General features: G+C 41.4%; 1 protein-coding gene across 5 annotated transcripts in view; it reads left to right on the top strand.

The window, feature by feature from the left end:
- Window positions 1-24,274, top strand: part of RGS7 (regulator of G protein signaling 7) — a 241,075-nt gene that overhangs the window by 178,486 nt on the left and 38,315 nt on the right. For all 5 annotated transcript variants that reach the window (XM_081123838.1, XM_081123840.1, XM_081123842.1 and 2 more), the window contains 4 exons: window positions 2,025-2,076; window positions 20,963-21,027; window positions 21,829-21,905; window positions 22,012-22,093. In XM_081123838.1, coding sequence (XP_080979964.1) covers window positions 2,025-2,076; window positions 20,963-21,027; window positions 21,829-21,905; window positions 22,012-22,093 — 276 coding nt within the window. The remainder of the gene's footprint in view (window positions 1-2,024; window positions 2,077-20,962; window positions 21,028-21,828; window positions 21,906-22,011; window positions 22,094-24,274) is intronic.

Below are 24,274 nucleotides of genomic sequence, written 5' to 3' on the forward strand. Positions count from 1 at the left end.
CAATAGCTTCAGTCTTTTATTTTTACGTTCAGGAAATTCTCACTAAATGATAAAAGAATAAAGAAGAATTATAAGAATGCAGCAAGAATACCTGGTGGTTTGAAGGAAATGAAAGTATATACATGACCAATCTAACTAGAATAGGTATTTTTAAAGTTAGATAAATAGATTTGTGTGCGCACGCACACACACACACACGCACACACGCACCTCCCAAAATAAAGCAGCAACCCAAAGGGAATGATGAACTCCATGAGAAGTATCTCAAAATCCAGCAGCCCACATGAAAGCAAGACTTTCATTACTTTGTTCCCCAGTGGTTTCCCTGGAATCTTCACCCAATCTTATTTCTAAGAAGTCAAATCTTCAAAGATTCATCTCCTACAGAGTCAAATGGGATTCAGGTGAGAAGGGGGCCCGTGTAAGGCCTTGATGTCCTCCTTGTCTGATGGTTCCACCTTTTTCTCCCTAAATTTCTGCTGCCGTCTTGTTCACATGTGTACAAAACTACTCTCAGTAGCTTTCCCTCTGGTTCCACAGCAATGGCCAAGAACAGCTGAGAGGAAATCAGAAACCCCTGGGAGTCTGAACAGCTTGGAATGCTCTCCCCAGAAACAAACAGCTCTCCCCCAATTATTCCCCTTCTTGAGAATCCCTCTTCTAGAAGGTAGAATTGTCAAATAGGTGATCAGAGATTACATGTGCCAGTTATACATGGGTAGTTAATATAATTGACTAATAAATACAGTGAAGTCCACAAGCTAAAGTCTGCAGTCACTGTTCCATTGGGTGTCACCATCATCCGACAAAACAGAGTTTGATGGAGTGGTCATTGAATTGTCTCATGGTCCGGAGCCAAGCCTGTCCAGCTAGCAGAGATGGAAAAGCCCTTTTAGAACATACAAAATGTTGATGATGACAGTAAGGTTTTCCTGATCAGACATTTTCTTTGCAGCTTCGTCCACCAGTTTCTAGAATTTCACAGATTCGGACTTCGGTCTGTTGGTAATCACATCAATCAACTAAGACATTATAAGTTTAAAAAATGATCTCTGGTTTGCACAGTTTAGAAATTTAGAGCAATAAGTGTCTTTATTAAGAAATGGTTTTTAAAGTGAGGGGGAAAGGTTCTTTTCATCTGGTTGGATAAAGTTAAAAGCTGCAGTATATCATTAATGGAGCCAGGCAAATGATTGCCAGACCTCAGGGAAAGAGTTTGACCCAAGGTCGAGTTTTCGGATCTGTTGACGACAGTGTTGGGATACATTAATCATAGAAAACAATGTGTTATATTTAAACAGGTTTTATCCTGAGTCTTTAGAATATCATACTCTACTTTCACTCTTTGTGGATTCAAACTTTTTGTTTGATTAATGCAATCAGACCTTTTACCTTTATGGCAGTTGACATAAAGTTGCAGCAGATGTAGGACATTTTATTTATTTTTTATTTAGAAATTTTTAATGTTGACATTATTGCAGATGTCCCCCTTCCCTCCCCCTTTTCCCACCTTCACCCACCTGCGCCTTCCCCTCCCTTGGTCTTCACCACACCATTGTCCATGCCCAGGGGGTATGCATATATGTTCTTTAGCTAATCCCTTCACCTCCTTTATCCAGTCACCCCCACACCCCTCCACTTGGGCATCAGCCAGTCTGTTCCATGTATCCATGCTTCTGGTTCCATTTTGTTCATCAGTTTATCTTGTTTAGTAAATTCACCTATGAGTGAGGTCATATGGTACTTGCCTTTCTCTGACTGGCTTATTTCACTTAGCATAAAACTCTCCATATAAGACATTTTCAATACCTGTTGGTGCTGCACATATTTGGGGGCCGAACCATCGCTCAGCAAAGGAAACGTAGAAGAAAAACTTTACATTGCCTCTCTGGGTACCTTTTCTGGATTACAAACATATCCTTAGTGAACTATTCTAGATAGTTGCTAAATATAAACACAGCTCATCAACCAAAAACTGTTTTAATTGTTTATGTGTCTAACCTGGGTTCTACTTCTTTTCACAGACACCCTACTTTTGGCCATCAAATTGCTGGGAGCCAGAAAACACAGACTATGGTCAGTGCAATATCTCATTGTATTTGGGGCAGCCAGTATGGCTGGATGAACATGTGCTTGCATTTTATTGTTTTGTCATTGAGAAAAGAAAACTTAGCACCTTGGTTGACTAGAAGAGTTACAAAGGGGCTCGGAGGGCCAGAGTTCTAGCCCGCCTCCCCCACTAGGCTGTGTGAATGGTGGTAAATCCATTGACTTTCTGAGGCTTTGTTTTTCTCACTATTAAATGAGGAGTCCTATGATTCTGTAAGTGGAAGGTTGTAATGAACGTGGAGAAACCAATTACAAGCAAAGAAAAAGTTAAAATAGAAAATTTAATTGTAATGCATCAAGTTCGGTGAACTTAGCATGAACTCGATGCAACAATCATGATTTCAGTTAAGCTTTTCAAGGAAACGGCTCTAATAAGTGTTCGTCATCTTCTTACGTCTTCCTCAAGGCTACAGTGTTCAAAGGAGATTGCATGGTTTTCAAATCTCACTGGGACACACATTTATTGAGGATTACTTTCCTATTCCAAGGGCTGTAGTAGGTGCTGGGATACCGAAGGTCACCCCGACTTCATCTACGGGGTTGGCCTCTTGTCGGCTAAATGAGAGAAGAGAATTGTCTAGGAGTTACTATATAATGAATAGAATGGTGGTATGTGGAAAATTATATGGAAGTTTCAAAAAATAAGAGATGGATTTTGGTTGGAGGATTCTAGACTGATTTCTGAAAAGAACTGAGAGCTTTTGAAGTTGTATTTCAAAGGAGGAGGGAAGATTTTTTAAGAGGCAAGACGAAAAAGGCATTTGAGGCAGAGGGCCAGCATCTGCAACGGCAGTGGGAGACTTCACAGCAGCCTGGCTTTCTTTGTATTGCTCCTGGGGAGACATCTTTGTAAGAAAACTGTAGGAAAATCCATAGAAAACCAATGGAATTTTTTTCCTGTTTTTCATTTCAGAACCTTGAATTTATAGTTCATCAAAGAGTAGTCAGTGCCAGTCAAAGATTCAAACTAACCTACCTCGTGGGAAACAGCCTAAAAACCAGAATACAGATGAATTAATAGAGAAAATAGGTGATTTCTTTCCAGTAGTGCTAACGCTCACTTCTTCATCCAGAAACACACATTCCTCAAAGCTGAGGCACTTGGAGAAAGAAGTGATTTAAAAAAACAACAACTGCTGATTTGCGGATCTGAGTTGGAGAACTTTCTAGACCATTTTGTCCAATTTGTCATGGTGCCTCGGGGTTGTCTTACTAAAGAATGTAAAATTTTAGTGGAGGGAACACTTGGACAGCTGCGAAGGAGCTCATGGAAAAAGCCCCAGATGTTAGGGACAATCAGACCTGACCTGAAATATTGTCACAGTCACATACCAGCTGTGTCACTTGAAGCAAGGCATGCAACATCTATGAGCCTTGGTCTGCTCACTTTTTAAGTAGAAATAGTAATATTGACTTTCTAAAGTTGTTGAAATAATCCAAATTAATACACCTGAGGAAACTGCTGTTGCTCCTCTTACACTCAATAAATCAGAATAGTTTTATGCTGACTATCATCTTTACCTGACAGATGTACTGCCTCTGTTCCTTGTGGAAAAGCAAATTTTTATTCTCGACACTTCTCTCCATCCCTCTTTTGTGTTTTTCATAAATCGGTTAGTGTTCACAGTCATAGTTCATGTTTCATCACTTCGCAGAAGATTTATGATTGAATGGAGAGCCTGAGGAAGTGGCATAGCCCACACAGCAGGTCATTTACAGAACACCCCTCGCGGGGGTCATGGCAGAATTATTAACGTCATTCCGTTTTCCTTGGACTCTTACCAGGGTCTGTTTCAAAGGGGGACATCTCCTAAACTTTCTCCCCAGACCTAAGTACCTGCAATTCATTACCTAACTATAGACATAGTCTTTAATTATTATATCTTGTGTTTCTCCTTGACAAAACACATACCCGTTTGTGTCTAGCTTGCTTAGATTATAGACAAGTAAAGAATAAAAATAATTATTCAATAAGAGGTTCTGAAAAAAGGGGAAGAAGGTGGGCAGTGACTTCAGACATGGTACCACTTCTCCAGGCAGTGAGCTTCATCTGTGCTTTTCCTTCTTAGGTACAAATAATCATAGCAGCAACGTAAATGATCCAAACTCGAATTTCCTACCACCTTTTGGTTAGCGCACCCCCTCCCTTTATAAAGAAGATATTGATGGCAGGGTGTAGTTATGCTGGGAGACCCAGAACACAGTGATTCCTTCAGCTGTTTTTCTTAAGACAACTTTAGGGCAGAGTTTATTGCCTAAAGTAAGTTTTTTAAAAATGGTTTATTTTACTCTCTGAGCATCCCGACCTCTGTTTCCATCACCGGTTAGAACTTACTAGGTAGATCCTGCAGAACATAAACCTCCGCGGGTCAGTTAATAGTGTATTTCCATCTGTCGTCTGCAGTGCCCCGGAGGTGGTAGCCTGCCAAGAACTGCCTCTGATTGTCGCAGTCCTGTGGGACCCAGGAACTCCAGGCCCCCTGGCCACCAGAGGCAGGCAGTCAAAGGGCATCCCCTGGGCTGTCCCTGCTGAAACTAGGGCACCAGATGTAAAAACCGGGGCAGAGACACATGTAAGAGCTTCCCGCGGGGAGACACTGCTGCTCTGTGCGGCAGGAGAGCACTAAGCCAGCACCCGCCTGCTGAGCTCTGTGGCGAGGATTAAGCCCGTCCTTAGCGGTGGGTTTAATTGGAAGCTTGCCCCTCAGCCGCATCCGTGATGATTGTGATGATTAGGTAACAGGCCTCTTTCACAGGGAGAATGCACTGCTGGGTCTGTCGCCTCCTCCTGTGCCCTGGGGGTGACAGCTGTTTAATCACCTTGTTTCTGTTGGTTACAGTCCTGTGGGATCTGTGAGCATAAGCCACAGTGGCCACCAGGGCCCGGTCTTGCAGAAGTGTTCCCTGGCAGCAGCTGCAGTAATCGGGGTGCCAGACAAGAGTACAGGCTTTTTTCTGGGGGACACCAGAGTGCTGGAGCCAGGCAGAGGAACAGCACTAAAATGTACCCACCGGCCTCTGTCCCCGAGAGCAGTTTCTTAGGCCACTAGATTGGTGTCGAACCAGAAGCTTGCCTCTCAGGCCAAAGCTCCTGGACCAGCAAAACCTGCACAGAAAGACAGGGGCTATGGTTCAGGGCTGCATGCAATGCCCTGGAGGTGACAGCCTGCCAAGAACTGTCTTTCTCCAGTGATTACAGAGCCCTGGGGCCCAGGAAGGCAATCCGCCCTGTCCTCCAGAGCCAGGCAATCTGGGGGCCTTCCCTTGGCAGTAGATGCAAAATCAGGGCACCCGACGTGCATAAAAGCTCCCATCCAGGAGATGCTGGTGCTCTGGAACATGGCAGAGGGGAGCATAAACATGGCACCCCCTGGAAAAAAAGAAAAAAAGAGGTAGTTCCCACTGGCTAGAGAGTGGGGAGAGGGTGCCTGCCAGCTGGAGAGAGCCCGAGGGGCAGCGTAGAGGTGGGGCCCGTAAGAAAATGGCAAAAGGAGAGCTTGAAGTTGGCAGCCACCAGTCTGTCCACAGAGAGCATCCCAGCAGGCTCTTCAGACGTGTGCGTGTTCATGTGATATTTGTTACCCTGGCATGCTATTTAAATGAAGAAATCAGCCAAAAGCTTTATGGCTTTTGAAGACCATGTAATTTTTCTGGGTACAATTATAAGTAAATATTTTAAGGGTCTTGGGAGTAGAAAAAAAAGTTGGAATTGAATTTATAGCTTAGCATCGAAATCATGTGCACATTAATTTGTGACCTTGACAAAATTAAGATTTTTTTTCTTATGGATGAACCCATTAAAATCCAATAAAAAGGCATTAATCCCCCCCCCCCAAAAAAAAAGATGAGTGTTGAATTAGATGCTTGCCCCTTTGGTCCGTGTTTTAATGTATGTAAATGAGCCTCTTTCACCTGAAGCTGGAGTGAGACCTCTGAGCTGGGCCCAGGGCAGGTGAGTCCAAGTGTACAGGCTCTTCAGGCTGAGCCCATAGCAGTGGGCTGCAGGCCATGCTTTGAGAATCCTGGATTTAGGGCTTTGACAGTGTTCAAACAGAATTTCCCATTGGTTTAGGCTGAATAACTCCAAGAAGGGCATTTATCTCATTTTAAGTTTTACTAAAGAAACATCATGGTGGCAATGGTAAAAACAAAAAATGTTCTGACTCCTTATGGAGACATTTGGAAGATGAAAGGGAAAATTAAAATATAAAAAAGAGCATTGGGGAGCTCATTTATAATTTCAATAACCACTAATTGGCATACATTTTGTGAATTAGCAGTACTGCTTCATGAAGACTCAATTTGCTCAAGTCTAGCAATTAAAGCTGACAAGAGAGTGTTGGTTAATATATGTATTAACAGGAGAGGTATTAGTTTGTCATTGTTTTAACACTGAGTGATGGGGGAAACAGACTATCACTCATTTATGAGATGCAGTGTTTATTAGCCTTAGTCGGAAATTTTCTCAACCTCAGAACTTGGAGACAGGGTCTTCACACCTGGATGGTAGTAAATATTCCACATTGTGAGATTCTCCTGGTAAGTGACAGAGCTTTTGCACCATGGAGCTGAAACAAAACTGCTTCTGAGCCCAAGTGATTTGCTCCAAAATTTCCTTTAATTAAAACCTGAAGATTTGCATATCTGATTCATACTTTCCTTGAGCAAAGAAGGGGTGCAGGGACTTTAGTGATGTGCTTCTACACTCTAAAGATTTATGCTGCTTTAAATCACACTAGACAAAGGCCCTTATGAGAACCCTGGAGAAAGTCAACCGAGAGAGTAAACTTGAGGACCCCTTCCAGGTTTCGAATTTCCTGTAAGCATAGCAATTGCATGTGCTAAAAGTCTCCCTTGGCCCAGAATGTCACTCTTAGTGTTGAGCCATGACTTCCTGCAGTTATGGAATTTCAGAGCTGGAAGGAACCTGAGAGATCATCCAATTCAAGTGTCAGCTAAAGATGAGGCAGCCGAGTTCCAGAGAGGGACGGGACTTGCTAAGCCCAGGTCACCTCTCTCATTATTGGCCAAGTTTAGACCCCACTAAAAAGTCAGGCAGGAAGACGCTTGAATCCCTACTTAGCAGAGTGTTCAATAGAGACTTTCAATAACTTGTTCTCAAAAGAGTACACTTTTTCTCTGGCTATTGAGTACACCGGATGCGCTATGCCATTGTCTTTCTGTCATTGTCATGGAACAAATCCTGGCAGCTGTACACTCTGTGACTGACCTGGACTGTGCTTTGGCGTTAAGTTTGAGGTGTCAGGTTCTTGTTAAAGAAGCCAACGAATATTTTTCTACGCCTGCAGAGTCTCCTGCTGTTGCTTTCTGGTTTCTTTGTGAAGCTTTGGCCTGCTCCCGGCTGTTGGAATAAAAGTAACAGTGATAACACATTGTACTCGCAGGTCACTGTGCTATTTGTCAAGTTCCAGTATTGTTCCTCGGGCAGATTCCCTGGAGGCGGAAGCAAAGGGCAAAGCTTGCAAGGCCTTCTTAAACATATTTCTGTTTTAGAGGTATTTTGCCAGCTGGACAACGTATCTGCTTAGGTTGCAGGAGGACCTAGAATTCCTCGGCCCAACTGACCCTTCCAGTTCTCAGTTCAAACCACCAGATGAAATCCCTTGCAGCTAAAATGTGCCAAGAGTGATCTGCGGGAATGGAGTCACCGGGACCCTATTTAGCAATTGCTGAGTACACTTTAGAAATTAAATCCTGTTCAAAAGCTGGGGCAGTACCCACAGGGGCATTTAATGAGATCCTGGCAACCTGTCCGAAGCACAGACACACAATATAGGAGGAGTCATCAAACCGAATGATTCCGCAGCGTCTTTCCAAAGTGACCAGCCAGGCCTTGGGGTGCGCTTTATAGACATCTGCTTAGGGATCCTTGCCTCCATCTAGCATTTCTGTCCCTCAGGTCACTGCAGTGAGCTGAGCACAGAGGGCTTTCCTCCGGAGCCCTCCTGTCACTCTGGGGTAGCAGGACCGTGACGGATGTCAGATGGATACTGGAAAATTAGCAGCTCAAGGTTTAGAGCCCCAACTGACACTTTCACTGATTAACTTTATTTCATACCTGCCATGACCAAGTCTATCAATGCCCTTCAACAAATACTCACTGAACAGATGCTTCCTGAGCATCTACGAATGCAAAGCATTGTCCTCAAGCAAGAGCGGGAGCAAAGGTAAGCAAGAGACTAAGTCAGACGTAAACCACGTGGTTTCACTCCTGTGGGATGTAAAATTGAAAGCAACAAATAAACAAACAAACAAAAACTCATAGACACAGACAGCAATAGGGTGGTTACCAGAGGGAAAGGGGGCTGAGGATGGTAGTAAAGGTGATAGAAGTGACTTGACTTGGCATGGTGGACACACAATGCAATTTATAGGTGGTGTTTTATACAATTGTACACTGGAAACCTATACAATTTTATTAACCAATGTCACCCCGATATATGTAGTAAAGTTTTAAAAAATTTAATTTTTTCCGTCATCATTTATCGCCCCTATGCCCTTTTCTACCCCTCACCCCCTCGCAATCACCCCCTCGTAAAAAAAAAAAAAAAAAGTAAAAATTTTTTTTAAAAGTAAGCAAGAGGCGATCCCTGGTTCATGTCAGTTTCTAGTCAAGGAGAAGGGACAGTCAGGATCCAGAAATGAACTTTACATTTCAGCGTATCTCCAGCATGACCTTTCCCTGACCTCCAGCTCTGTCTAAGACATACATCAGCTCAGGACTTAAACTCCGCACCTTAGAACTTCTACGGAGCATTGCATTTTGCATCCCAGTCTTTGTGCGCGATGGATGCACTGGGAAAAGCAGGAGCTTTGCAATCAGGCAACTTCATATCCTGACTCAGCATTTAATAGCTCTGACCTTGTGCCAGTGACTTAACGTTTTTGAGCTTCAGTTTCCTCATCAATAAAATGGGATCTCAAATTGAAATCTCATTTTTCACCCAGCAGAGCTTGGATCATAAATGGTCCCTCAAGCAGGAGCTCCCTCTCTCCCTGTTTCTGCCCACTCCCCTAAATTTCTTCTTCTTTTTGAAGTGTTTATTGTTTCTTGAAGATTTTGCAGAATCTTTGCCTGTAACAAAGCACTCGTACGTATTCGTCATTGCATTTGACATGTATCATGTTAATGGAGCAGACAGAGAAGAAAATTAGGGTTTCTGTCTCAGTTATTGCTAGATTCACGAACAAGATTTTTTTCTGGCTTTCTTAAAAAACAGGGCAAGCACCAATTAACACATAATGAGGTGGCAATAGGGTTAAGTGGATTTTGATTTACAAATTTATATTATTCTTGTCTTGAAATAGCTTTATTGGTTTCCTTGGAAATTTTAAATTGATTCTAAGTTTCAGGGTTCATAACCATAGTGACACAGATCATTTTAGCTCCCCACAGTCTGTAATTCTTTGCCTTCTGAACCAGCAAAAGTGCTAACTACTGGTTGTCTTTAATAGTAGGACCTCTGCAGTGTTTTAGTATTATCTTGCAATAAGATTCCACTTTTCAAAAATTATTTAGAATGGTTTGCAAGTGTATTTATTGTTTTCATAAACTGTAGATTAATAATAATTGCAAAGATAACTGAGTTTTTATAGGAGCCTTTATGCTCTTAAGAAATTTTAAGATTTCAATGACTTTTTAAATATATTGTTGTTACAGGGAAGGCTAATGGGTCATCCTCAGGACAGATTCTGTCGGGACAGTGTAATTGACACATGGGCTCAATAAAAAGAAACAACAATGCGAATTCCTACCAGAGGAGCTGGTTCACTATTCTCTGTGATATTTAGGGCCCATTTGATACATTTAAAGAGAGGTTAAATAATTGTATTTTAAAATGTGGATATTTACAACACTCCAGAAATGCATGATTTCCCCGTATTTCAGTTCATGTTGAAAAATTTTAGAGTCCACTTAAAACACGTTTTCTATTATGTTTTCCCATGAGCGAAAGCACATGAAGGTCACTCGTCTATGAAGGACATCCTTGAAGCAAGGTCGGACATACGGCGTTTCAGAGAAAGAATATTAAGACCTAGTCCAAAATAACTTTCCAGAGAAGTATGGTTAAGTATTTGTTTTCAAGTACAATGGGAGAAATATGCATGGCTTTAACATCAGCTAAGTAAGAGAAGAGAAAGAAAACTGATTCCTACCAAGCTCCTATATATAAAAATCTACCTGCTGCTTTACCTAGAAGTTAGATTTTTAAAATTTTATTTATTGATTTTTAGAGAGAGAGGGAGACAGACAGAGAGAGAAAGACACACACACACACACACACACACACACACACACATCAATTTGTTTTCCCACTTATTGACGCATTCATTGGTTGATTCTTGTATGTGCCCTGACCGGGAATTGAACCTGCATCCTTGGTGTATCGGGAAGATGTTCTCACCAACTGAATTAACCAGCCAGGGCTAGAAGTTAGATTTTTTTTCTTAAGGATTTCTTTATGTGTAACTGTTTATCATAATGGATTTATACCCATAATGCAAAGGATAAGAGAATCAAAGAAAAACTGAGTCGCATAGAAAGTTCGCTGCTAGAGCAACACTACTGGTCCTTTGAGACTCAAGGAGCACATCAGCAGCTGAGGAAAGCCTTCCCTGACCTCCACTCCTCCCAGACTGGAGGGTGGTCCTGCGGTCTGGGTCAGTCAGCTCTCTCTCTTTTTTTAAATTAAATTTATTGGGGTGACGTTGGTTAATAAGATTATATAGGTTTCAAGTATACAATTCCATGATACATCATCTGTATATTGCATTGTGTGCCCACCACCCAAAGTCAAACCTTCTTCCGTCACCACATACTTGACCCCCTTGACCCTTTACTGCCTCCCCACCCCCCTTTCCTCTGGCCACAGTCTCCTTCACTGGGCTGAGAGCCACTTGAAAGTTGGAGTATTAAATCTTAGTTAACTTTGTGTTCCCTGTGCCGAGGGCAATATGTGGAACTTCAGTAGGTGCTCAATTAAGGTTCACTGAGTGAATGAATGGATACGTGAAGAGTCTTGATTCTTAGACTTTATTATGGGGTTCAATGGCATAATACTTAGTTCTAAGTACACCAACTGTCTGTGCTCACGTGGGTAGTGAGAAAACAGTGCTGGGTTGAGAAGAGCAACATTGAAGATGATTATCTCAGAATTTCAATGAGGAGCTTTATACTTGTCCTGTGGGGCTCTTGGCTTTGAAAAATAATATTGATCGCTTACTTCCATAGCTTACCATTACAGTCAAGCAGGCATACAAATATAGCCCTTGTCCTAGAACCTCTGGAGAGATTTTAAGGTGCATAATTGTGAGATGTTATAAATATATCAAAATTTGTCAGACGATGGAAGCAATTTAGAATACTTTTAATTTCATATTTTAAATGGACACAAAATTGCTATGAGCCTCAAAAGAGAATGGAAGCCAAGTATATGAGAGAAACTTAAGATATGCTAAGGGAACCATTTATATCTAATGATATCATGCATTATACACATCTGATTTCATTGCCTTATATGAACACCAAATAAGGAAAGAGTGTGAGGAATTTTTACCACAATAAAGCAACCCCAGGGGCTGGATGATGGTAAGATCCTCTCAGAGTCTCTGAGGCCAGTCTCTCTTCCATTCTGAGATTTATATTTTATATCTAATAAAAACAATAATAAATGGTTTTAACTTATGCCATTACTGTCAGGCCCAAAGGAGATGACATGTGTGAAAGTGAAACTAAATTAGCACAAAAAGCAGTGGTTACTCACTTATCTATGAAATGTAGAGAAAAATGTTAAAAATAATTCTTGCTTACATATGTATTTGCGTCTCCCCAGTTTAACATAAGGAACCAAAGACAAAGAACCTTGACTATTTACCTCTGTATCTTAGTGCCTAGAATGTTACCTTGCACATTTAATGAATTAAGGAACAAATGGATACATTTAACTTAATATAAAATCACATCCTACATTTGAAACACTGCATCCATTTTAATTTCTTACTTAATATATTTTGGCTAATCAATGCTCAAAGAAAGGTATGTATTACCGAGAGATTCTGAATGTAAATTGTTCAGAACATCAGTGTCGATTGTTATAAAAAGTGAAGTTATTGCTAAGGTTATAAAGCCAAATACGAATTTATTTCTAAAAATCACATGTTCTTTTGAATCTGAAGTAACACAGTATTATAATCAGTCTTGACAAAAGAGCTGGTAATCAGTCCTACTGCAGATATGTTTAATATTATATTTGCATAATACATTATGTTTCCAAAAGGCTTTTACTTTGATGACTTCTTTCACTGTTCACAACCACCCTGTGAAGTCAGAGTACTTTAAAATTCTCATTTCTCAGGAATCTGAGTGAGGACAGGTGACTTTAACTTACCCAGCTCGGAGCAGGCATCAGTTTACCGACTTGAAAATAACTCATCTGTAGAAGTTCTGACTTTTACCCATTGTATGTTTTTCTGGGGTTTGTGGAAAAATCTGGTTCACTTATCCCTTTATCATCTTAACCAGACTTGATTCTAAGCCCCTTTGCAGACCTGAAGTGCTGCTCTGGTCGCTGATCACTTTCCCTAATATCCTTCAAGAGATCATGCTGGGAACCCCTGGGGACGTCCCAAAAGAAAGGAACAGAATACAATAATCGGGTCAAGTTTAAGGGTAAAAATTAAAGCTCAGCATTTTAAAAGTTAACAAAACACGTTCTTAAATGTTTTGGCAAAGTTCTGACTTGAAACCGGACACAATGGGTCCGGGCTGCCTGTCGCTACTTCAGCCAATTAAGCAGAGACAAGGTTGAATCAAATAGGAGCGTTTATTCCATTTTTGCCGGCAAATGGGAGAGCAGTGGGATTTGTCCACATAAAATCTGCTCTGCCGTTCCCTTATTACCTGGCTGGTTATATAGGGCTGCATGCACAGGGGAAGGGTGTGCGTGTGTGAGGATGGCTGCAGGGTCTGTGGTCGTGTCTCCTTCCAGGATCTTGAAGTCCGATAACAAGGTTGTCAGTCTTTAATGGTGTTAAAACCCAGTTCCGGGGGTGTGAACGGTAGGCATTCTTGAGGTTAAACTCCCGGAGGGGGGTCAGGCTCTAGGTACAGCAACCAAATCAAAGCCCACCCTGTCCTTTGTCTGTTCTCGAAATGCGTTTTCTTTTCTGAGCAATGAACCCACCCAGGCCCCATGGGGTCTCATCTCTTTACAGCTCTGTTTTCCCTCTTACGGCACATCTTCTAGTTTCCCAGGGTCTGTAGGAACATTTCTTATCTATAGTTAATAAGGTGGATAATCATTAAACAACTATCTATGGTCCTGTTCCTATTCGGTGCCCTCCCTCCTTTCACAATCACAGTTAACAGAGCATGATCACCATCTCTGCCCCCAACAGTCTCACCCTGATTTTTTTTCTGCATCGATTAGGCTACTTTAATAGTCTTTCCTTGTACCTTCCAGAATGTCGTAGGAGTCTTATTTCAGCAGGGAGGTGTATGAACTGCTCCCAAGGTCCTGTCCTTTAGGATATACCCGATTTCCTTTGTTCTGAATATTTCTCCAACTGGGTTCAAATATCAACTCGGCTGCTTATCAGTTGTGTCCTTGAAAAGTTATATGAACTCTCTGTGCCTCAGCTCCCCCACCCGTCAAACCGATACTGATATGCTCACCTCATAGTTTGTTTGGAAGGTTAACTAATTTATAAAGTATTAAAACAGTGCCTGGCACCGAGCAAGTGCTAGATAAATATTAGCTTATTATTTTATTCTGCTGTTTACTATCTTCAAGCTTTGCCATTATTAATATTATCATTATCTTCTAAAAGTAAGAGAAAAGACCTCGAGGTCCTTCTGCCATCCAGGAAGCAGACTGTTTTATTTTAAGTCCGTTTCATGCAGAGCTGAGGACGGGAGTGCAGAGAGCACAGGGAACCGAGGTTCTGCAAACCAGTTTTTGTTTTGGGGAACAGGAGGAGTGAAGAAATGAGAGATGGAAACTTTGAGAGGGAATCACGCACGCGTTAGCCAGGTCGCTCTTAAAGTCAGCTTTTCCCCCTCTGCTGGCCGCTTCCCTGAGCAGCGCCATCCACCCCAGTGCGTGTCAGATATTAGGGGCACCAACCGGCAGACCCAGGGCTATTTTCAGACTTGCCGTCACCTAGGGATGTTCAAGGCTCAAGTTGCACAATCAGCACTCGGGTCACATCAGATTGTCCTGTATTCAGATAAATAACGGAAGCCAGGTGGGTTATTTTGGAGCAAAACAATGTATTTCAACCGTCATTAAGACAGCAACTGTGTTGTGTTTTATCTATTGCACCATTATTTTTTAAAATTGTGCTATCCACTCTTCACTTTTTTACAATCCATTTGCCTCATATAAGCTTGAGTCACCGTATCACACTTCTCACAACCTTCAGCGGTTCCCATGACACTAAGAACCACACCCCAGCCCATTGCCAGAGCTTCCACTTCTCTTGGGACCAGCCCTGCACACCCGAATCCCCCCACCCTCCTCTCCAGGCTCTGGCAGCCCTTAAACATTCCTGCTGATTTCCTACACAGGGTAGTCCTTCCTGCTGTATTCTCATGGGTGCTCTCTGCCCCCAGATCTTTCTAGAGCTGGTTCATTCTCCCAATTCAGGTCTCAACTCAGAGAGGCCTTTTTGGATCCTACCCTGTGAGATCAGCTTTGCCCCTCCCTCACCTCCTGCCCCCATCTCTCTCTCTCTCTCTCTGTCTCTCTCACACACACACAGCCTAAGCCTAGTGCTTAACTGTGTGGGCTTTAGTGCCAAATGCCTGACTTTAACTCTTGCCTCATCCAACCTACGTCGCCTGATCTGCAAAATGGGAAAAGTAATAGCACCTGCTTGCCAGTGTGGCCACGTGACTTAACCAGGGTAATGTCTATGCAACGCTTAAGTGATTCCTGACACATGCAAAGCATTCAGTAAACACCGGATGTTGTTTCTACATTATTTATAGCACTCTCCATTGTCTGTCATGCTCTAGACCAGTACAGTGCAAGCTAAGAGCAGCAATGGTCCACTGCGTTCATCGCCCCCATCTCCCTGGGGCTAGGAAAAGCCTGGCGCATGGTAGGCACTCAGTGAACATTTGCTGAGCAAAGGAATGCATCCAATATCCATGTGCACCTGTCTCCCTTTTTCTGCTTCTTGTGTTTTCTCCCCTTAGAAGCAGAGGTTCTGTTCTTCTGCAGGAACTAGGATGCTTTGGAGCATCATGCAAATACTTTACATAGACCCCCGCATCTCCTTAAGATTATTAAAGCCTTCGTAGGACTACCTACCAAACTTTGGTTTCCCCGTCCAGGGTGACAGAGGCATTGGTAGGATGGAGCCCTCTGCAGGGAGAGGGCGGGATTACAGGCTCGGGGCCATGGTCACCCTGCACAGGGGAAACGAACCAGGGTCTTCTCTGCCTTCTCCAAGCCATCCTGGCCTTGACTTGCTCTAGAATGTAACCTCTAGGAGGACTCCCAGCGCCTCGATCACAGCCTGGAACACAGTATACATTTAGTAAATATTTGTCGAATGAATAAATAAATGAATAAAAAAAAGAATAAATTTCTATCTCTCCCTCCCCTGATATCCCTGAAAGCGGGGGGGGGGGGGGGGGGGAGCACTATGAACAGAAAATATCGATCATTTGCTTAGCTGTATGCAGGTTTAAGAGATAATGACAGTGAAAATAATGGGTGCAGAACAAAATTGAAGATAAAAAAAAATACAACTTAATGGTTTCAAGTTGCCTGTTACAAACAAAACTAATCATATGTTTACATGACATATATACTGAAGGTAGAATTTTAAATGGTTTTAGAGTCATTGGGCAGTGTACTCCAGATATAAGACTTAAGTGTTTCATTTTTATTATATAAAGTTCTTGGTATTGTTAATTCATGGAAGTTCTACAAGGAGGAGACGCCTAACAAATGAGACACTAAAAAGACTCAAAATAGCCCTCTCTGTGGTATATCATTTAAAAAACACACACAGTAACTTTATGTAAAAATCTTTACCCAACAAGGCTTTTGAAGGGGCATTTCATTTATAAAAATACTTGTTAAAATTTTCTTTTTAGCAGAAACTTCTCTGGTGAACATGAAGGACAATAGAGCTAATAATTCCATACATTGCTTTCCTTCTGTAGTTAACAGAGCACCCTCCAGTATAGCATCTCCTGTGATCCTAACCCAAGTCCTGTGAAATAGACACACCAGGTATTTTAATTTTCATTATAGAGGTGAGCCATTGGGATCTCAGAGAGATTAAGTGACTTGTTCAACTCAGAGTGAATGAAGGCCACCAGAGCCCCAGGTCTCAAAATTCCACGGGTCGTTGCTTTTTCTACTACACTCCATGGCCTCTCCTAGGCTATCCGTGAATTGGTCTTTCCATGTTGATGATCAGGGGATCAGACAGTAGATCATAGCATCAGTCTGCTGTCCTGAGTAATTTAGTCAGTGATGTCGGCTGTCAATCTCATCCTTCTGGTTATAGTATTATTTTGTAACATTCTGCCTGTCTTTGATCTGAGAGAGTAAGATGAGAGTGGGGAGAAACCAAGTTCATTCTTCATGAATAAAAGATCATTCATGACTATTTTAATCCAGATTCAGTGACATAGATTAGTCAGTCATTGAAAAGTTCCACAGCCTTTGAAAGTGTCTAGTATAAGGATTCCTGTTCCTACTGGACAACCTGTTGAGATACTCTTGGAAAAGGTGCTGATTCTTAGAACCTATTGGTTTGCTTGATAAATTTAAATAAGAGAAAGAAAAATTAGGAGCCCTTGGTGCATTCCTTGATTCAGGAATGGCATAAAATTTTAATTTTTTGTTATGCTATATTTAAAACATAGATGGAGTATTGGCTTAAAATCTAAATGCTACTAGCAAAAGAGATAATGTTACACATAAAAAAAAACCCAGAAAGTAAGTGTTACTGTAGAAAATCAAATTAGGAGTTACAATATAGATCAAGTAAAAAATAATCCAAGATAAAATGTATTAAATGGAGCGAAATTAGTGAAGAGGACAATCCATAGACATCTTTACATTAAAATCTATGAAATGAAAACTGTTGGAAATAAAAGAAAACAGAGGAACATAATGAAAATGTTGGACCTCAAGAGTTTAAACCAAGCTTGATGTTTCAACTATTACTTGGGGTGGACATTCCCATTAATCAATTGGGACTCTTTGAGCTGCCCGAGGGTGACACCCAAGACTGTGGCAGCTGCTGGAGTTTTTATTCAGGGGCCAGAGGAAAAATTAATCTACAAAGTAAACCTCAAAAGATTAAATAGAGGAGTTGCATTTTGACAATACATGATACGTTCATGTTACCTTGGTTGTAAGTTGGGTGTTTAAAAATATTTATTTCGCAATTGTATTTGTAGTCTTTATGAATAATGTGTATGACTTGTCCGTATTTATCGAGACCTTAGTGATTCTTTCATTGACCTCTGGGATTCCACTCTGTACACTTTTGTCATGAACATCAGTGTTTATCCAACAGACTACTCTACCTTAGAGCCTACTAATGCCAGTGTTCACTTTCTATTTAATTAGACATGTGGTCTAAGAACTATGACTTTCCACCTCTAATTCTAAATCGTATAAAAGCTGAATTCTATGCCCTGACTACACAGCTATTTTAGGCAGCGTAGCACTTTAGGCCTCCTCAAGCTTTCTTCCCCTTAGTGACCCAGACTCCTATTAAATTACTCGCCTGTTTGCCTCTCCGAGCCCTTAAAATTGCCTCATTATAGTCTCCCAGAAAACTACTGCGGAGAGATATATTTAAACTCAAAATTGAAATGAAACCCTTGATAATGGAAAACATCTTAAATAGAATTCCAGGGCTGGCTTTTTTAGTTGATATTTTTACGATTTGGGTAAGACAGGAAAAAAAATCAAGGGTTGTGTTATAAATGATTCACACTTTGTACCTGGGCTCAGGTCCATACATAACACCACACAGAGCATCTTTGGTGCCTAAATAATTAGGGATCGGTACAAAAACACCTAACCTGAGCCATAGTTTTGACTGTGCCTAACTACTCTCATGTTTTTCCATCTTTGATAAATTAGGAAGTTTCCTGGAATTGAAACCCTCTTGCATCTGCCTGGACTTCCCTCCTTACCCACATCCTGCCCAATGTTGACACTCCCTCATAAAAAACAATAAAAGTGTCATGTGTACCTGTCAACACACTGTGCTGCGTCCAGACGAGCTGGTGAGCTTTGAGCCCCTCCAGTCATGACCATAGTAGCTCGAGACTTTCAACAGTATCCAGGGTGCCCCCGACTCTGCTGACCCAGGCTTTTCTCTTCTTTCTCTTTACCAAAGAGACTAGTAGATGTCGCTTGAGTTCACTTGACTTCTAAATAACTCCTCTGAAAAGATCCTGTTCATTTATTTCTTAATTCATTCACTCATTCTGATACCATTGTAATAACCCGGTTATTATTGGCAGGAAAGGAGTAAAGGGAAGACTAGATAATATAGGCATTGCCATTTGTATTTGCTAATTTAACACTCCCTGTTGACCGCTGGGGGCAGGGACTGGACCAAGGCAGTTGAGACTCATGCCCAGTAAGGTCTGAGTGACTGGGACGGTGCCTACCTGTTGGTCAGTCACACCTGGGAGCGAGTCAGTGGTCAGAATAGGCATGGCCACTGCAAGGGTGCAAAATATGTGAAACAACTACTACACCCCGGGTGTGGCATGTCCACACTTTCTCTTTCCAGGGAGTTTTAGAGAAAATTGCATTACAAGGACAGACAGCTATAGTAAAAGATGCATAACTGCCTGGTGACGAGCCATCTAAAAAAAGTACCCTTCTTTTGCTTTTATTCATTAATTTACCTAAAGAGTTTAGAAATATCGTTTCCAAAAGGGGTCTTATATTGAAAACAACAAAGATTAAATGACCAGAATCAATAAAGCAGCCAGAGGCAATGCAAGAGGAGGTAAGAAGGAAGCCTGATTGATGGGAAGCTTAGCTGGGCCTGGAAATTTGATTAAAGGTCATTCGACAGGAAAGCCGAAATTATCTAATTAGATATTTCAGTAGATTCAATCTTTTTCTCATGAAGAGACACACCCTCAGGGATGTTGCACATACACTACGATCTCCCTCAACCGCTGAAAAGCGTTTTAGGTATTTTATTAAGATCGCAGTGGCCTCTACAGTAAGAGTTGTTTTTTAAGAGCGAGCCCAGACTATGGCAATCAAGAATATTAGCACATCATGTCATCTGTGTGTTTGAAGTTTGACTTTTCCTAATTTGGAAAATGAGTAATTGTGAAAATCAGTAATTTGGAAATGGCTAGTATTCGCAGGACAATACAAGCACCACGGTAGTTTGTAGAAAGATGTGTTCTAAAGTCATAGCCCTGGTTCTCGGTGTTTGCAGTGACGCGGCATCATTCCATAGTTGGCCGTCCTTTGCCTTGACCTTCATGGAACAAATAGCACCACATTTGCAGTGGCCTCAGGTTTTCCTGTGAGAGGTTTCCTGGGTGATACCGGCTCGACTTCATTATCAAAACCAGCGGGGGTGCAGCTTAGCACAAAGCCGGTGTTTATAAGGCATCCCCCGGAGCTGGCCGCGCAAAAAGTTGGGAGCCCTCACCCAGAGCCTCTGTTCAGCATCTAGAAAAGATAGAGCGTAGACCGAATTTCACGAGACTCAAATATCGTACACTATGGGAAAATGAGAAGAATATTCTGGTAACTGGGGCTGCACCAGAGGGCTCTGAATGTCTTGATATGATTATGAGAGTCACTGATATTCCTGAAATTTCTGCTTGATGGCCATGCTGTTGTGACTGTCCTTTCCCCATCTGTCATTCATTCTGTAAATCTGCTGCCCAGATGGACTTTCTCTGGCAACCGAGGAGACTCAGTCCTCAGGAAAATGGAATTAATAGGTAGTTGTATTGTAGTTAGGTGAGATGTTATACTCTCTCCTCTCCTCTCCTCTCCTCTCCTCTCCTCTCCTCTCCTCTCCTCTCCTCTCCTCTCCTCTCCTCTCCTCTCCTCTCCTCTCCTCTCCTCTCCTCTCCTCTCCTCTCCTCTCCTCTCCTCTCCTCTCCTCCCCTCCCCTCCCCTCCCCTCCCCTCCCCTCCCCTCCCCTCCCCTCCCCTCCCCTCCCCTCCCCTCCCCCCTCCCCTCCCCTCCCCCCCTCCCCTCCCCTCCCCTCCCCTCCCCTCCCCTCCCCTCCCCTCCCCTCCCCTCTCCTCTCCTCCTCTCTTCTTGTGACAAAACTATTGATTGATGATTGGCCCTTAAGAAAGGATGTAAAGTGATGCCAAGAAGCCTTCAGTTTACATTAATAGATTTTTTTTCAGTTGACAGTAGAATACAGAAATAACTGAATGTGCCAACAATTCCTCCTCATGCAGTTCCTTCTTATGAAATGGTGTTATTTGGACATCTAGATGTTTAAGTTCATTCGATGTCTTTTTAAAAAGGCTTTATCTTTTTCCCTTATTTTTTGAGGAAGCTAAAATTGTGACAACTATTTAATAAAAATAAAGAAATCGTTACCAAGTTTCTAATCATGTTTATTGTCTTATAAACACCATAAAAACCACTCTGTTTGAATTTCAGTGATAATGTTATAAATTATTTATTTTTATCTAAAAATGATAGATAAAGGCATTCACCACTTTGACTTGGGGAAAAAGTGACAAAGACCGCTATATCTTGACCTGTAATGGTATATTTTTGTTATTAGTGCCTTGGTGTTAATAAGCAGGCAGGAGATGATGGATTTTTTTTCCTTCCAGCGGTTTACCTCTGCAAGAGGACAATGCAGAACAAGGCAAGGCTGGAGCTAGCAGACTATGAAGCTGTAAGTACTAAGGACCTCCTGGCAAAGAAAGTAAAAAAGGAACAGAAATAAGGCCCACGGTCTTTTTTCTGGGCACTCTGTTAACCTCTATTTATGGGGCTTAAGGGTCAGATTTTCAAGGCACCAGGTAGCATAAGACTTAATAAATCTCCGACTTGCTTGCTTTCTGTCATTCTCATTGAAGACAATGTCATTCTAAATACGCGAACTCAGGGCAGAAGGGGGAAGTCATGTCTTATTTGCAAAAATGGACTTACATGTAAAAACTTGAGGTATATATTGATATACAGTGACAATATCCAAACTTATAAAATTAAAGAGCATTTATACTGGGAAATGGATTTTGCAAAACTTTCAGGTTGGTCACCAGCAGCAGATTCAATTAATCTGATGTCATCTGTTCAGGTCGTTGGTGATTTACTGAATTTGGTACACTGTCTAAAACCGGTAGGAAGCTGCCAGGGGTTTAACTGAATAGACTGATTGAATCAGCAGTAGAATCTGAAAAATGGGCACAAAACGTTCTGAGTACTTTCTTTATACAAGGTAAGTTTTGTATTTTGGATTTTTAGTTGTGTTTAAAGTCAATTACTCATAAAAATTAGTATTTACTTGTGATAGGTCTCCCTGTTTTCCTCTATGGCTGGTAATGCAAGAATTAGCTGCTTTCAGGGAGCATGACTTACCACTCAGCCCAGAGTGCGGTCACTCCTCTAGGAATTCTGTTTCTTGACGAGTACATGTGGCAGGTGAACATGAAGGTCAACAAGGGCATGTCCTCACCTGTGGTGTATTTTTCAGGAGAGCCTGGCCCGGCTGCAGAGAGCATTCGCCCGGAAGTGGGAATTCATTTTCATGCAGGCAGAAGCACAAGCAAAGTGAGTCCTTGTGAGTCTTCTGGAAGATTCGTTCAAGTTGCGGCCTTTTGTTCAGGGAGGCACTGCGGTTAACGCCACTTACTGTTCTTTGTTGCAATGTCCACAGGGTGGACAAGAAGAGGGACAAGATTGAAAGGAAGATCCTTGACAGCCAGGAGAGGGCCTTCTGGGACGTGCACCGGCCTGTGGTAAGCCCAGGGGCCAGCACGGCCTCCAGTTCATGACCTCAGCCTGGCACAGTGAGGGGCTTCCTGAGAAAATGCGAGAAGGGTGTGGTAACCCCTTAATTTCCCCCAAAGTCATGGTAAATGAATTAAGGAAAGATGGCCACTTTCCTGTAAGATGACCAGAATTCAGTTCTGTAGAATTTCATTTATAAAGCTGCGTTTTTGCACCATGACACCCCTCGCTTACCCACTGTGGGCATTTGAGTTGCCTGATCTTTTTAAACACTTGAACCCTGCTGCAAAGCCGGGCTTACTATTTACATTTTTCTGGATTTCTAATCAAAGTGTAAGTCAAAATTGTGTTCCTCCCCTAATTATTTTAAACCTACTAATAACCTGCTTTGGATGTCAACTTTCATGGACAAACATTTTAGGTGGCTCAGACTCAAATCAGCTCGTGTTTTTAATGCTGTAACTTGCACAATAACTTCCCTGTTTTTCTTACACAGTAATGTTAAACCATGTGACTTAGTGTAACAAATAATGAGTGTCCTTTTGTAAAACCAGAAAACTTTGTGTAAGGAATTAAACAACGATCATGAGCATTCATAAGAAAGCATGTCTAATCTCATATATTTCTATGAGATCAAAATAGAAATATATCAAAATAGAAATATATGAGATTAGACATGTTTTCTTTGTCATCTATATATTTCTTTGTCATCTATATATTTCTTTAAATACAGACAGACGTTAGAGAATATTTATGTAACTATTATTAGAATAAATAGGTTCCCAGCATCAGACAAATCAAGATTGATAAGAATACCTTAAAATTGTCTTCTCAAGTGTCTTCAGCTTTGGACCAAAATAAGTCTGTCTTCCCCAAAATTGCTTTTCTACATGTGTATTTCAATTTCAGATAGCTGTACTATTTAAATTCTCGGTTGAGTTTTTATCTCTTTTGAATTCACAGATTAGAACTGAGACTTAACTGACTTTGCTACTCAAAATTCAGCTTGAGTTTTATGGCAAACAGTGGGAAAGGATTGTGAGCTCACACGCATGAGTGTTGCAAGGATATGAAGGAGGATTTTGCTTGTTTGTTTGTTTGTTTTAAGCAATGTCTAGAAACCAGTCTCCGTGTTTATCCACTCTGTGCCCCTGGACTCTGGTGGCCCATCTCTAGCCTCTTTCAGCTCTGATGGCCTCCGTTCTCCTGGGAGCCCAAGAGGACTCAGTCCACACCAGCTCCCCTGCACTATAAATTGCTGGGTTTTTCTGTAAACCTAAAACTGCTCAGAAATAGTATGCTCTTTTTTTTTTTTTAAGCCCAGATAAAACTATTTTAAAAGTGAACTAGAGGGCATGTCACAGAAGTAATGAGCCCAACAAAATCTCTGGCCACAAGGATACAAGTGTCATATGGTAATACCAGCAGACAAAAATAAATTTTATTTGCATAATGCCAGGCCCATCCTGGCAGAAAATCTGCTGGTTCTTTCCTTGTGTGTCTTTGTACACAGGAGAGTCATGACCTTGAAATAAAATGAAGCCTATTTATTGATTTTCTGTCTCATTCAGTGAGCTCAGGTTTATTTGCCAAATGTGGTGGATGCATTTTGACACAATCAAAGTGGTAAAAAATGGAGTCCCATAAAAATGGCTTGTAGAATTTATTTTTTAATCTTTTTGAAAGATCAAGCTAATTTGGGGGGGAGAGATCTTACCTGAAAACTTAACTCCAGCTTACCTAAGGTAAATTCAATTAATAATTAAAATATGGGAAAGTTATGATCCAAAAGACTAATGATAAACCTGGAAATCATTTAAATATTTATTTTAAATATTCAGTAACTAAAACCTTATGATAGGGATAGAATAGATAGCTCTGAAATGAACACAAGTATATAAAAGCTCTTGCTATATAATAAATAAAACAGCACACATTAATGAGGACAAGATATGATCTATCTTGTCAATAAATGTTCTCAAAAGAAACTATTTGCAAGAAAAAATATTTTTTGCCTTAATTCTCCACATCAAAACACATAGAAAATTGATTAAAAAGACAAATATTATTTAGAAAGAAAATAGAAAGGAAGGAAGGAAGGAAGGATGGGAAAAGGAATTGGTAATAGTGATAGTTTTTGTATTAATCTGGGCCAAGGAATTGAATCTTACGTTTGAGAAAGTGCTCTC

The sequence above is a fragment of the Miniopterus schreibersii genome (genome assembly GCF_964146895.1).
Source record: "Miniopterus schreibersii genome assembly, chromosome: 21".
Taxonomy (NCBI): Eukaryota; Metazoa; Chordata; class Mammalia; order Chiroptera; family Miniopteridae; genus Miniopterus; species Miniopterus schreibersii.